Genomic DNA, 14,024 nt, shown 5'->3' on the forward strand with positions numbered 1-14,024 from the left:
AATAGCTTTCATACTGAATTTCTTTCTAAAAAACTGAAAATATGAAGCTTACACGAAGTTTTTTCACATACTATTAACAGCAGATAAGTACTTACTTACGTTTAGTGAGCACAACACAGTGAAAGCCAAGCGTAATCTAATCTGAGACCATATGCAGATGCATAATTAGATGCATGCTGCATTCCTTGCATATGTTGTGACGACTGTAACCTGTAACGAACGTTGTGTGACATTGACACTTCATCTCTAGAGTCAGTGGCAATCAACCATTGATATATAGTATGGACTACGCTTAGGCCAGTAGAATTCGGCCAGCTGGTAGAAAGAGATAGCCACTGATGGTGGTCTACCTCCGTCTCTTTCTATTCAAGAGCGTAGCAATATGATAAAGCTATTGATTCAATTAACATATAAATAAGCTACCTGTAAATTATACATTAGTTCCCAACGAAAGCTTTGATCTATAAGAGGGTGAAAGAGCCAGTTTTTTTGATAGCCTCGAGAGTATATATGTAGTGTAATACAGGGCAATTCACTCTTCAGCGAAGCAATGAAGTCTGTGATTATTGTTAAATTTATATTGGTGTTTGGGTTTTCCCTTGCCAAACAAGTTGGTGAATCATATCCAAGCGTTGTATCGCTCTTGGGACAGGTAGAAGGCCACTACAAAACTTCGAGCAATGGTCGACGATACGAAGCTTACGAAGGGATACCGTATGCTCAACCACCGATTGGAAATCTAAGATTTGGGGTAATGTTCAAGGGATGCTTTCAGACATTACCAGTTTCACTAATTTCAGGGAATCTTCGCAGGTGCCCCAACCTATTTCACCATGGACAGACGTTTTAATTGCAAGACAGTCAAGTCCATGGTGCATGCAGTACAGTTACCTTCCACCCTATCCATCTGGTAAGGTAATTGGTTCAGAGGACTGTCTTTACCTTAACGTATTCACCCCCATAAGGGGTGATAGTCTCCTACCAGTTATTTTCTGGATTCATGGAGGCGCCTTTCATTCTGGGAGTGGAGCGAAGTACACGCCAAAATATTTGCTCAATGAAAACGTAATACTAGTCACAATTAATTATAGACTCGGTCCACTGGGTAAGTGGGTGTATTTTTGGTACGACTGTAATGATAGATCACGTAGTTGCATCAAATTTCAGCAGATTGTGTGTGAAAGTGTGCATTTATTATAAATATAAATATCAGCATGCAAATTATTATTAATATCAATATGCATGAATGTTGAGGTTTTCTAAGTACCGAGGATGAGATTGTGCCTGGAAACATGGGTCTCAAGGATCAAGCAGTGGCGTTGCGTTGGGTGGCGAACAACATTAGGTCATTTGGCGGCGATCCAGCAAAAGTAACACTTTTTGGACAGAGCTCTGGAGGAGCGTCTGTTCATTATCATTATCTGACGAATCTCAGCTCTGGTTTGTTTCGCGGTAAGTACTCACATTTACTCTATATATCTTGATCTTTGCGTTGTAAAACGGTATCCGTAGGGGGAATGTCGTTCAGTGGAACTGCTTTACACTCTTGGAGCCTTGCTGAAGACTCTCTTGAAAAGACTAGGAAATTAGCTACCGTCGTTAGTTGTACAACTTCCAACGTAAAGCTGATGATCGACTGCATGAAAGCACGACCTGCAGATCGGATAGTACAGGCTCTTGAAAAGTTTATAGTAAGTACCATTGAAATTGATTTAGCAAAACGAAAACCTAAAGACATTTCATTAGTTTTGGAGGGCCAGTCCTCATGTTCCGTTCGGACCAGTTGTCGAGAAAGAAGGTAGCGAATTAACTTTTATCAATCAACCACCCATTGAAATAATAAGTTCTCGTAAAGCACAAGACGTGCCATGGATTGTAGGCATAGTTAGCGAGGAGGGTCTTTATCCCGCTGCTGGTAAGATATTTATTGGCACCGATTTTGAGCTGTATTTGAATTGTTACAATACTCTGATCATGTTCGATCAGATTATGTGACCAATGACACGATCCTCCAAGAGATGAACGATCGCTGGGATACGATAGCGCCACATCTGCTGGATTATTATTACACAATTCCAAACGTTGATCATGCAAATATTTCGAGCTTGATAAAAGAGCATTATCTTGGAAGTGAACAATTCAGCAGATCGACGTTTAATCAAACGGTACAAATGATCGGGGACCGGCTGTTTGTCTACAGTTGCGATAACGCTGCAAGATTACAGGCACGATTTAACAAGAGCCCTGTCCGATTTTATCAATTTACATACAGAGGCAATCACAGTCTGAGCAACTTACTGTGTGCCTGTGACGAAAACTTTGGTAAGTTTTATCGAGACACTTTGAAAGCAACGCTCTCGACCGAGTTGAATTACATTTGTATTCCTGCTTGTATTCTGCAGGAGTCAGTCACTCCGATGAGCACTTGTATGTTCTTAGTACAAATTTCAATATAACTTTACCGCAAGACTTAAAAATGCAAAAGAAGCTGCTCAAATTTTGGACATCATTTGCGACAGATGGGTAAGTTTTATCAAGCGATCCCATTTCCAACAATCTATCTTAAGAGTATGATCTTTGCATGGAACTAACAAACAATAAATCATTTTTCAGTTCACCTAACGTCGGGGTGGAGTGGCCCACGTTGAATGAGTGTGCAGGTGAAATGTGTTATCTGCAGATTGCTGGACCAAATAAAATTGACGTTCAAAGCAAACCGGAGTTCGGACAGAAAAACTTCTGGCATTCTATCGGTTTCAACGAAAATAATTATACTTTAGCAGCTTGAAATATGATAACAATAAATAGATCCGTTTTCAGATTTAGATTTTGTGATCCTATAAACTAGGATTGGTTCAAAACTTCAATCACAAAATAGGGCATAATATAAGCAAAAACCCAATGGTTAAATAATATAATTTTTATTAAACGTGAATAATACACGTACAATCATTGCAAAAAGTTAAATTGATGCATAAATATCGAAGCTCCAACAAAGCTAATGTACATACCTACCCAGAATATTACTTATTTTGTCAATTTTTACAGAATATACAAGCAGCATAAGCTTTACTGGATTTCTAGAAACCGTTTAATGAATATATTGAGCTATACACAAAGAGGCATTTGTTCCGCCAAACCCAAATGCATTCTTCAGAGCGATTCTTCTCGATGTTCCCTCCCATTTTCTAGCAAAATTTCTAACAAAATTGATCTTTGATTCGCAGTTTGGATGGTTCAAATTAATCGTCGGTGGAACAAGTCCTTCTTTGATGGCCATCACTGTAAATACAGCTTCTAAATTCCCTGCAGCTCCCAGCAAGTGACCATGGGCTCCCTTCGTGCTAGATAGCATCAGATTTTCACTGTGCTCACAAAACAGGGATTGTATGGCTTTGACTTCAATCGCATCACCAAGTGGGGTCGAAGTTGCATGAGCGTTCACATAAGAGACTTGGCCAAGTTCAATGCAGGCATCGTTCATTGCTCTCCTCATAGCTAAAAATGCCCCCGAACCGTCTTCCCTGGGAGCAGTGAGGTGCGCGCCATCACCCGACAATCCGTACCCCAATACCTCTGCGTAAATTCTAGCATTTCTTTCAAGCGCATGTTCCAATTCTTCTAGAACCAATATGGCAGACCCTTCACCCATTACAAAACCGTCTCTGTCGTTGTCAAAGGGTCTCGATGCCTCTTGGGGTGACTCATTACGCGACGTACTCAAGGCCCTTAATCGACAAAATGCTGCAATGGCTAATGGACTGATACAGGCTTCTGCTCCCCCACAGACCATCAGACTCGCATCACCCCCACGTACAAAACGAAAAGCATCACCTAGAGAGTAAAGAGCAATAAATTGGAGCTGAAACGCCTCAGGTCTGTAGTCCGTGGTGGTATTTAAGAATTCCCACGATTCGACAAGTGTTCCTTGAGTGGCAATAATTATTTACCAACCAATGGCGTGTGCCCCAGTCGCACAGGCAGTTGAAACAGCGTGATTAGGGCCTCTGAATCCGTATTTGATGCTAATTTGACCAGCAGCCATATTAGGTAAAATCCTTGGAACAAAATACGGGCTAACTTTACTGTAGCCTTTTTTCAGAGCGTCATTAGTGTCACATACGTCAACGAGATCGATCATCCCGACCCCGACAGCCACGCCAGTTTCTTCTTTATCTTTCTCTTCAACCGGCTTCCAGCTCGCATCGTTCAGTGCTTCTTCCGATGCAACCAGAGCGTATACTGTCGCCATGGACATGGTCCGCAACTGACCCTTTGAGAAATGCGAATCTATGTTCAGTTCAGTTGGCCCATTTCCTCTAGGAACCAGACCCCCTGATTGAAAGGTAAAAAATTTATTCAGATCATTTGAAACAAAACTCTTAAGACTTGATTGCTTGAAGATTGAACAAACGAAAGTAGTGTTCGTAAAGTTCAAATGTACCAATTCTGCAGGGCAATTTTTCGTACTCTTCTCTGTCGAGTTTTTTTATACCAGATTTTCCATCGATCAGAGATTTCCATGAGTTTTTGAGGCCGACACCTAGGGGGGAAACGACCCCCATTCCTGTGACGACCACACGGCGATTACGAATTTTCGAAGCCGTTGAAAGCCAGCGTGTCATCTCAGGAAATGAGCCCTAACTCTATTTCATTTCGTGTATTTGGAGTAGAAGCTCTGCGAACGAACGAAGCAGATATTAATTAATTATGTGTTGAATTTACAAATTGTAATCGGTAACCGAAATCGTTTGTTTGTGCGTATTGTTCAGCGTACAACAAAATATGATCTTGTACGTACACAATTGTTGCTCCCTGTGTCGACAACTTCTCTCTCAAAATTGAATAATTTACTCGAGTGTAGAAGTTGCCGTAATAACTTATGCGAGCAGAAATACGGATTCATGCGAGGTGGAATTACTAAATTACGAAGATATTAAGAGATCGTAAAAAGAAGAGGTTATGTTTGGTCATTTGTGATGCTTATACATAACCTGAAATCTTGACTCAAGAATTTTGCATATAGTAGCTGGCCACGCCGACAGATGGAGTTAAAAAGCCAGTAGCTACTATATCGGCTTATCGATAACAAATATTTTAACAAAGTAATTTTTTCTGCTACCGGGCAAGAAATTCGGTTCATCATTGTTCCCGGTATCCCCGACAGGTAGCGCATCATAAGTTCGAAATTTGGTATTTTCGAAACAAGTGAACATGCGTAGGGTTCAGTTGAAGTGAAAAATTCGGTGCCGCGGACAGGTAATCAAGAATCGTAAAGAAAAATCGTTTGATATTACAATCCAGTGGCATTCATACGCCGAGATTTTCTCCCGTACATTCTTGGCATCCTTACAGAAAGTATTACGTTCGGAATGTTGACGTGTAAGGAGAATAACAGTCAGAGGTTTGTTGATTGAGCTCAATTTCGAAAGGCGAGCAGCATGCGACCAGGTTTGAGATTTAGTGTCAATTTAGCGTCTGAACTGTGCGGATTACAATTATTCGACAGCATGGAATATGCTGAGCGTCATTTTCCAATATCGTGAGTACAATACATCGCCATCAAACGATCTTTTGGTACTACGTTGACGAAGTTGATCCGAATTACGGTTGTGAAGTGAAAAGAACAGGCTGAAGTTAGTAACGTTAACGTAACAAAAAATTACAATTTTTTTTTAAGTTCACAGGGGGTTTGAAGTAGTCAAGTTTTTTATGAATACGTTTTGCTTCATTATGATTATGATTTACTGAATTTTTGACATGACTGCAATTGTAAAATAACGGTTCCTCTGAAACGTGATCGTGACGATAACGTTACTAACTTCAGCATCATAGTGAAAAGTGCGTGTGTGTGGCTCGAATAGGAAAGAGACTGATGGAGAACAAATAACGAAGAGACTGCGGAGGTTAGAGAAAAAACTCGAACGCAGAAAACAACACAACCGAATAACAGGTATGTAAAAAATGAATTGTTATGTTTCTGTGTATACATATAGGATGCATTATGTGATATGATGCGCAAAAAAATTGAATATGCAATTGTAAAAGTACTAATCCGACACCGCCCATATTATTTCCGGGTAATCAACATATCATTCGCTAGCATTTCGCGAAAGGCTTATATTACAACTAGCGAATTGGCAGAGTTATGATTTTTTGAAAGATGGCTCTTTTATTTACGATGCAAACCTCTCAGATTGGATCTGCGCATCAGGTTTAGGAAATTGAAGGATTATTCTAAGAATTTTTCTCGAAATTTTATTTGGTCACGTGGATATAAAATGTTCAGGCCAACTTTAGTAAATATTTTCCTTTAAATCTTTTAAAATAGAAGATTTTTCATTAACGTCAAATGATTCTTCATGCAACACGTGTTTTGGGATGGGAACTCCTATTCAATGACTGTAACAATTTCATAAATGTAATGTAAAGTGGCTTTGCAGAGTAACGCCTATTTGAAGATGTTTGTGATATTGAACAGAACACGAGTCGTGTTTGCTTGCTACACCTGAAAAATTCAGATGAAATCCGTCTAGGTATTAATTACACAATCGTTGAAAGATTTATTTGTGCAATTGATAAATGAAGCACAAACTATTGTGCGCAATTTGCATCGATACTTGACAACTGTATACAAACTGGGACCAATTATGAATACCGTGAATCAATCTAAAAAAACAAAAATAACTTGATCGTCGAATGATAAATTCAAAACAAATCTATTGAAAATCTGATGCAGTTCCGCTCCTCGTCACAATGTATTCGAAATTTGCAACACTTTTGCTGCAGCCTGATAAGCATTAGAAATTTAGGGTGAACCCTGCTTGGAAATGAAAAACAATCGGAATCTGTATTGGACACGAGATTTGTTTGACTTACATTCCCGATTAGGCACCAGCGATACAGCTAATTTCTTTTACTGAGGATATCGCAAGCTGACTTATTTCGTAAACCTCTGAGGTTTTTGTTCGTATCCCCTCCGTATATTCTATCCTATTCTATCCTGCTGCAATTGTCGGAAGACCCGATGTTATATATCTCGGTTGTGGAACATGGATTGTACAGATATATTCCGAACCGCTCTTGGGTTTGCAACGACGTCCAAGTGTCATAAAAAAGTGTGCATCCCCTGCATAAAAATATGCCTCCAATAAGTGTAATCGTACCATTCGTCATGGCTGGCGTCGCTGGCATATTTGGATATATTATATATATTACGCGTTCTGCGGGTCACGACGAGGTTCATGAAGAGCCTATCGCTTCTGAGTCGATGGTGACTGAAATTTATACTCTGCCCGCTCTCAAATGTAACAAACCTTGTAAACCTGGAACGGTACGCGACCACAACGGAGAATGCAGGAGTGAGGACGAAGAATAAGATAAACAACTTTACTGGGTATGCGTTATATATATATTTTAATAATTGTCGCAATTGTCACGCAATTGGCGTTAATAGTTTTTATTATTTGTTTACTTTTTTTTTTCTTTCTTTCTTTTTTTTCTTTACCGCAGATTACATTTAACCTCAGACATAAGTATTTTATACGGCCACTTTTATATTTTCCAGACACCGAAGAATAACTGAGATTAATAAACGGAGGTTCGAATGAATGATCGAGTTCGGGCGAAGTGGAGCATGTAGTATATCACGTATTAGGAAATATTGTAATTCACATTTTCATCTCATTACTTTCTTTGTTTTTTCTTTTTTTTTTCTCCTAATACATTTTCCTGGATTTTTCATTTCATGTACGATACTCAGTTATTGAGAATAAATTCAGTATGACTTGAGGGAAAAGATAACGTGTTTTAATGACCCGATAACTCGAGAAAACAATAAATACGTTGGGAACCAGTGAGGGAGTGCTTCGCGTTCGCGAGAATAAACCAACAACGGTTCAGCAGCCGATCGAACTTAAAAAACTCCTAACGCCGAATAAACCTGCCGATGATGAAACGATGAAGATTTTTTCATAGACGAACTTGGGTAGTTATTTAAAACCCAATATCCGTGAGTGTTTATCGGTGCGGCGTGAAAGACGTCAGTTGCAAGCATCCTAGTCTGTTATCGGAAACGGAAATCGCGGTCAAACTTTCACTGCAATCTCTTGGAACTTCACTCTCCGCGGTTCCGATGTAACGAGTGATTTGTTTTACAATTTTTAAACTTCCCTAACGTCCATTGCGTTAAGCCGGTATTGAATGTTGGGCGGGTCCATTATTCGATTTCGAATGTTCTTCCATCATGGGGTATGATCGGGAAACCGGGAATCGTAACCGGTAGTTATAATAGTTCACCGTATCAGACATCACGAATAATGATAATCATGCTTCTTCAAATTTCTAAACTGTCAAAACAATGTCGATCTTCTTTCGCATCGCGTTCTTCATCCTCCGCAAAAGACTTTCCATCATCTTCGCGCAACCGGCTGATCAGTTTTCTTCCTCTCGTTATGCTCAAGTTGATCAAGACTTTCGTTATTGCGCCATATCATGGAGAGAGTCCCGATTGATTGCCGTCTCAATCGTATGCAACGAAATACAAAAATATCAACTGAACTTTAGAATCCCCTACTTGTGGAGTGGTCAGTTCTTTGGTACCTCCAGGAATGGAACAAGTATGCAGTAAGTACATGGAGACCAATGGAAGAACCGTGGTTTGAGTGATGTTTTCAACTCACTTTGATCTTTCCTTCCATTTTAGAAGGGGGTCTCGGTCGTGTATCAGCAGATTATGTGAAAACTAATCACACCACTGATTTTGCGGCAGGAACAGGTGGCCCTAATGACAACCCTTAAGAGAATGATGGGTTATCTTTTGGGTAGCAGTTGTTGGTGGGTGGGTGGTCTGATTCGTTTCTATATGATCTCGCTTTTTACACGTTGGAAAATGTCAAAAGCCTGATACAAATGAACGACACCACCTCTTTACAACTAATCAAACTTTGTACTATGGTCGTCCTGCGCTACTTTCGTTTTGTATTGCTTTTTCTCATTCCTGTCTCAGTCTGAAGAAAATATGATTGAAACATGATACCTTTGTACTCGCCTACGATTTCTCATCTTTCATAGCATTGGCGGAATAGTTTCAGGCGTGCATTAATTTTATATTTATACCTGTATTACCGTAATTGACAAATTACCTGTTGGGAAGTAAAAATCGTTTTCACAAGTAGACACAATCAGTTTGCATGTCTGAATTTCATCTTCTCCAATTGTTGGGGGCCGTCCATATCTTGCGTAAGGTTATTATGTAGCCCCAAAATCTAGAGCCGTTGTATGAATTTCTTTTTAATTTATTTATTCATTGATTATATTTATACGAGCGTACACCCTTTAAAGAAAATTTATAAAAATTCAGGTTGCAGAATTCAGAAGAAGACTAAATTATCGGCGCAGAATACAAATTGTATATTTTTTTCATTTCATCTCATCGATTCCAACCAATTTGGGCTCTGTAAACCTAGTGCCTCATGAAACGTCTATTCACATGGATATGTTTGATTCTGATTTCGTTTAACCTGCGACTTATGACATTATAAGAATCGCCCGTAGACATAGGCTACAGAATAACTGCGCGAATTCATTTCTCTAGAAGAATGTTGTGAGCAAATATCAGTTTGCGTAAAAACTTGATGGTATTCATCGTAACTCCGGGATCCTACACTATCTGAACGAAACAAATAATCTTCACAGGGGTTACGCGTATCTTAGAACTTAAAATGAACGTTGCCAACGGACTGTTTGTTGTAGATGAGTTCTGTTTGTTTCATTCGAAAGCTGAAATACTGAAGAATGGAATAGTATATGCGAGAAAAACTTACTATGAATTTTTCACCGTGATAAATTCGATTGAACGAAGTAACAAAAATGATTTTAGCAGGTCGTAAACATTATGTGGGGTACCCATACGTAGGGTCCTAGGGTTGAGTGAACACTTATACACTTACAATGTATAAAATTGACTATCGCAATTGTAGACTGTATATGATAACCGTATAAAATTTTTCGGCGTTGTCTTTCGTGATTGACTTGAAGACTAGATTTTATTTGCATTGCATGGACACTTTGTCCTTGTAGACTCCCAGTTCAGGCCTTACGTTCCGCTCAATAAGGTGGGCCACTGGACGATTCTGGAGTTTCCGGTGATACTGGAGTCCGTTCGCGCATACGGACGGAAACCTGTCCAGTTGCGGTCGGATCGTTGACGTTGGTTGTGGTGGTAGACGACGAGTCTGCAGTTCTTGTTTCGAAGATGCAACCTTTGCAGATGACTCGAAGACTGTTGTAGCGCTGCTTCAGCGAGCGGCAAATCTTCTTTTTGCAGACGAAAATGACAAAGATCACGATCCCTTGGAGCGCGTTGACCATGTCCGTGACGTACCAGATGTGCCTGGGCCCTTCCCAAATCCCCGAAATCACCTCCGTCGACCAGCAGATCCCCATCACTACGAAAAGCTTCACGTACAAGCTGAACCTGGAACGGAATTTCGTTATCTATTTGCCTTCTTCCATATTTTCCGAATTTTTTCACATACCACTGCTCGTTTTCGTCGTGTCTTTGGCTATCGCCGCTGTTCAGGTGAGGTTTCACGTTCCTTTTATGTTCGAGAATCTTCAAAGATGTTAAAATGAAGAGGAAAATGTTGGTGGTTATCATAACGCCAGCCGGACCGTAGTAGTACAATATCGCGGTATACTTGGCTGAAAGTTCATCCAGATATGAGAGATAATCGTTCTCATCATCGAGATTTTCGCTAAAGAAATAAAGAGGTCGACTTACTTCTGAACCAGCCACCGTTTGACCTGAAGTCTGGCTTGATCGTTGATTCTCCAACATCGGCGAATTCCATGACGATGCAAATGGTAGTCAACAGGATTGGACATCCCCACGCGTAAATCGAGTACCTGATAAACTTCTTACGGTCGCCGCTATTTCCGTTACTCCTTAGCGGCCCGTAGCCACTGTAACAGTGAAGAATAGAGCCAATCCTCTTGAAATTGGACGATTCGGTGAAATAATTGGTACGAGTCATAATTGAGATCTTGTTCGAAAAGCCATATCATAGTTTGAAACTTACCCGAATCTCCACCAAATGTCGAAGCACATGACATTCAGCCAACAAAAACTGGCAAGAAAAGATGAGTAGATGATGAATCCTGAAAGTACCAGGTACTGATTAAAACACCAGCAATGATACGATATCTACGTTAATTCCGATGCGTTTTCATCACCGGTAAATAATATTGTTTGAGATCTTTTCGAACGATTATCAATTTTGGCTTAAAACAATCAATGAAAATTAAAGTTTTATACGCCAGGTCGGTATAAAGTTTCAATTTGTTGGATATTTCGTATAGTCACATTCAGTCACTCAGCGTCGGGGCTGAGTCGACGTGTATCAAACTTCCAACTAACGTTACATGTTACTTGCGAGGCCACTGAAATAAAATGTAACACACTATCCTTAACGATTATTTCCTCTTCCAGTAAGATTCATCAGTTGACAGTTCATTCGGGTTTAATTAAGAGCTAAATAGACGTAAGAACGCCGAAGGTCATCTGAACTCCCTATAAACGGGTTTCCATTCCGAACTTGTAGGACAGTCTCGGTTGTGCAGATTTGAAGTTACTTGAAGCGATTTTCATCGAAAATAGTCAGTCACGGTAGTTCGATTGGTAGCCACACTTTCGATGAACACGGAGCTGTGGTAAAATGAATAAAGAAACTGGAGAAGTGAGTAAATCGTCACTTACCGAGGAAAAGGCAAATTGCGCTAACATCGTTGATGAAGTTTGTCTGATTTGGAATGCGATCGATACCAAGGGCCACGTAGCCGATGACGAGGCTGGCCAAATAGCATTTGAGAGTAGTGCCGTGGATGTTCCTGAGCTCCTGGATGACGGAGTAAACGAAGATAGTCGCGAGAAGGAAGGGAACGGACACGAGGGCTCCGACGTAGTTCGCGGTCCTTATCGGGTCCATAATAGGGATAGGATCCGCTGCTTCACAGAGCCTCGGAGTGTAAATCGACGAGCTGCGCTTCAGTCGAAAGCAGTAACTCGTCGCGTCGACAATCGTCTGCGAGGAGTCTTGCACCTTCGGCATGACCAACAATCCGTTTGCCATGAGGTAATACTCGTCGTTCGGATGCTTTGACGGGTTCAAAAAGTACATCTCAATCCCCGGGCACGGGTGCGATAAGATAACGTGGAACCTCTGCTCGAACCGGAGACTTTCGTCGAGGTCGAAATTGGGGTTGTAGACGGGAGGCATCGCCGAGTAGTCGATCTCCATGGTCTCCGTGTCCTGCGTGGTGGCGTTCTTCGGTGGACAGAGGGGCAAACAAGGTTTGAGGTCGCAGAAGCAGCCGCTCCACGTGCCGTCGTCTTCCCAAACGACATCTCGAGGAAAGAACTCGCCGGACTCGGCCAGGAATCCCGAGTCGTTCCTCCGCGCGTTTGTCAGGCTGACGGTACCCCCGGGAGGGCAGGTCCTCCTGTTGGCGTCGGCTAACAACGCGACCAGGAGCAGAACGCTGATGCGACCGGACAGTCGAAGCTCCATTTCGTTCCACGTACGCGGCCAGACAACAACGCTGGCATTTGACACTTTGCGGCGAAGAATCACACTGGTAATCAGGAAATACGTGAGCTGTGCTTCATAACGAATGGAAAGGAACCATGATACCGGAATAAGAAGAAACTGACGAACGAGGAGGACAAATTACAATCCTGTACCACCGCCCGAGCGGATGTCGACGACACTCGTTTGCGGGTATAAAGTGTCTGGTGAAACTGACCCTATGATGGATTCTGACGCTACTATATAACTTAGTGTTTGACCGATAAGAGGAGACCACAATACACGAGCACAAATATTCGCCAATCACTTCGCAGTGGAACCTGTTCACACTCTAAGCCTTCAGGTCTGCATTGATGTGATTAGCGATGCTCACTCGTTGCGTGCGTTGATATTATAGCTTTGTTCCAATAGTAGCCGATTTACGATGATTCTCAGAGGTCAAGAGCTGTGTACTCAAGAGTACTCCCACTGTTTAGAGATATCTTCTTACGGGTTCATTCAGACGTTCCACATTTCCCGTAAAGATCATTCTCCTGAACATTCATTACTACATAGTTCTGGCTAATTATCATACTTAGTAAAAGTCGTTATTTGTGCGATTTTTCTGATTTGTTTCTCTGAGCTATGAAAGTTTGAATTTATATCGTTTACATCGTCCTCTCCTGCTTTGTTTCGTTTATTACGATTATAGTGTTCCTGCAATTATTAGACTTTTTGGCAAAAATTTAAAAAACATGACACATTGCACGCAGTATGAAAGAATATTAGCTCAAGTGATACAGTTGCGTGAGAAATGTAATATGCTATTACTGCATCACTTTCCGGGAATCTTGTACACGCAGATAGAGGATTCGATTTTCCTCTGGCGATGCATGGAACATGTATATTTCCATCGGGAAGTACGTTTTCCGCATACGCGGTTAACCGCGGACATGAATTTCTTCAGAATTTGTTGCGTTAATGTGATCTCAAAGAAAGGTTAACTTAAAATAAATGTCTGCATCGTAATGAAAGTCGACACTTTGCGTGGCGAATTCATGCGTCATATTTTTGCTAGCAATTTCAAATTGCAATTTACTTCTTTTACTTCTTCCCGTCAAATCAGAATATCGACTTGAGTCCACGTTCATAGACAGAAACTAGTTTTTTGGAAATGGGAAAATGCCAGTCAATTTTATATTTATAATTCTATAAAAGTATTGGGGTTTCAAAGTATTTCACAAAATTTAGATTATGGGATTTGACTACCTTATTCGAACGAACATTAGAACGTTTGACTGCTAATTCTGACTGTTAGCTTCAGCCTCATCTTTTACAGGCAAACTTGACCATCACACGAATGAAAGCTGAATTCGCTAACAGATTTCCACGGTTAGCGGAGTCGGTGAAAATATAACCCTACGAAATTCTGTCGTCGAATAGGATCCATTTGATGCA

General features: G+C 40.8%; 3 protein-coding genes across 3 annotated transcripts; 1 reads left to right on the forward strand and 2 right to left on the reverse strand.

Moving 5' to 3' along the window:
* The first annotated feature begins 16 nt into the window (after window positions 1-16).
* LOC124183541 (venom carboxylesterase-6-like) lies at window positions 17-3,083 on the forward strand. Its single transcript, XM_046572173.1, has 8 exons — window positions 17-751; window positions 814-1,105; window positions 1,255-1,452; window positions 1,513-1,691; window positions 1,747-1,915; window positions 1,987-2,322; window positions 2,403-2,523; window positions 2,614-3,083. The coding sequence occupies exons 1-8, from the start codon at window positions 551-553 to the stop codon at window positions 2,786-2,788; spliced, it is 1,671 nt and encodes a 556-aa protein (XP_046428129.1). The 5' UTR covers window positions 17-550; the 3' UTR covers window positions 2,789-3,083.
* Window positions 2,906-5,003, reverse strand: LOC124183544 (3-oxoacyl-[acyl-carrier-protein] synthase, mitochondrial). The gene is made up of 4 exons (XM_046572177.1): window positions 4,802-5,003; window positions 4,445-4,678; window positions 3,955-4,335; window positions 2,906-3,834 (listed from the first exon to the last, which is right to left on the reverse strand). Exons 2-4 carry the CDS (start codon window positions 4,623-4,625, stop codon window positions 3,092-3,094), a joined length of 1,305 nt encoding a protein of 434 aa, XP_046428133.1. The 5' UTR covers window positions 4,626-4,678; window positions 4,802-5,003; the 3' UTR covers window positions 2,906-3,091.
* A 4,559-nt stretch (window positions 5,004-9,562) lies between these two features.
* On the reverse strand, window positions 9,563-13,329 carry LOC124183543 (G-protein coupled receptor Mth2-like). The gene is made up of 5 exons (XM_046572176.1): window positions 11,759-13,329; window positions 11,082-11,160; window positions 10,784-10,965; window positions 10,539-10,704; window positions 9,563-10,477 (listed from the first exon to the last, which is right to left on the reverse strand). The coding sequence occupies exons 1-5, from the start codon at window positions 12,567-12,569 to the stop codon at window positions 10,108-10,110; spliced, it is 1,608 nt and encodes a 535-aa protein (XP_046428132.1). The 5' UTR covers window positions 12,570-13,329; the 3' UTR covers window positions 9,563-10,107.
* Window positions 13,330-14,024: the final 695 nt, after the last annotated feature.

Source organism: Neodiprion fabricii, chromosome 5 (assembly GCF_021155785.1).
Source record: "Neodiprion fabricii isolate iyNeoFabr1 chromosome 5, iyNeoFabr1.1, whole genome shotgun sequence".
Lineage (NCBI taxonomy): Eukaryota > Metazoa > Arthropoda > Insecta > Hymenoptera > Diprionidae > Neodiprion > Neodiprion fabricii.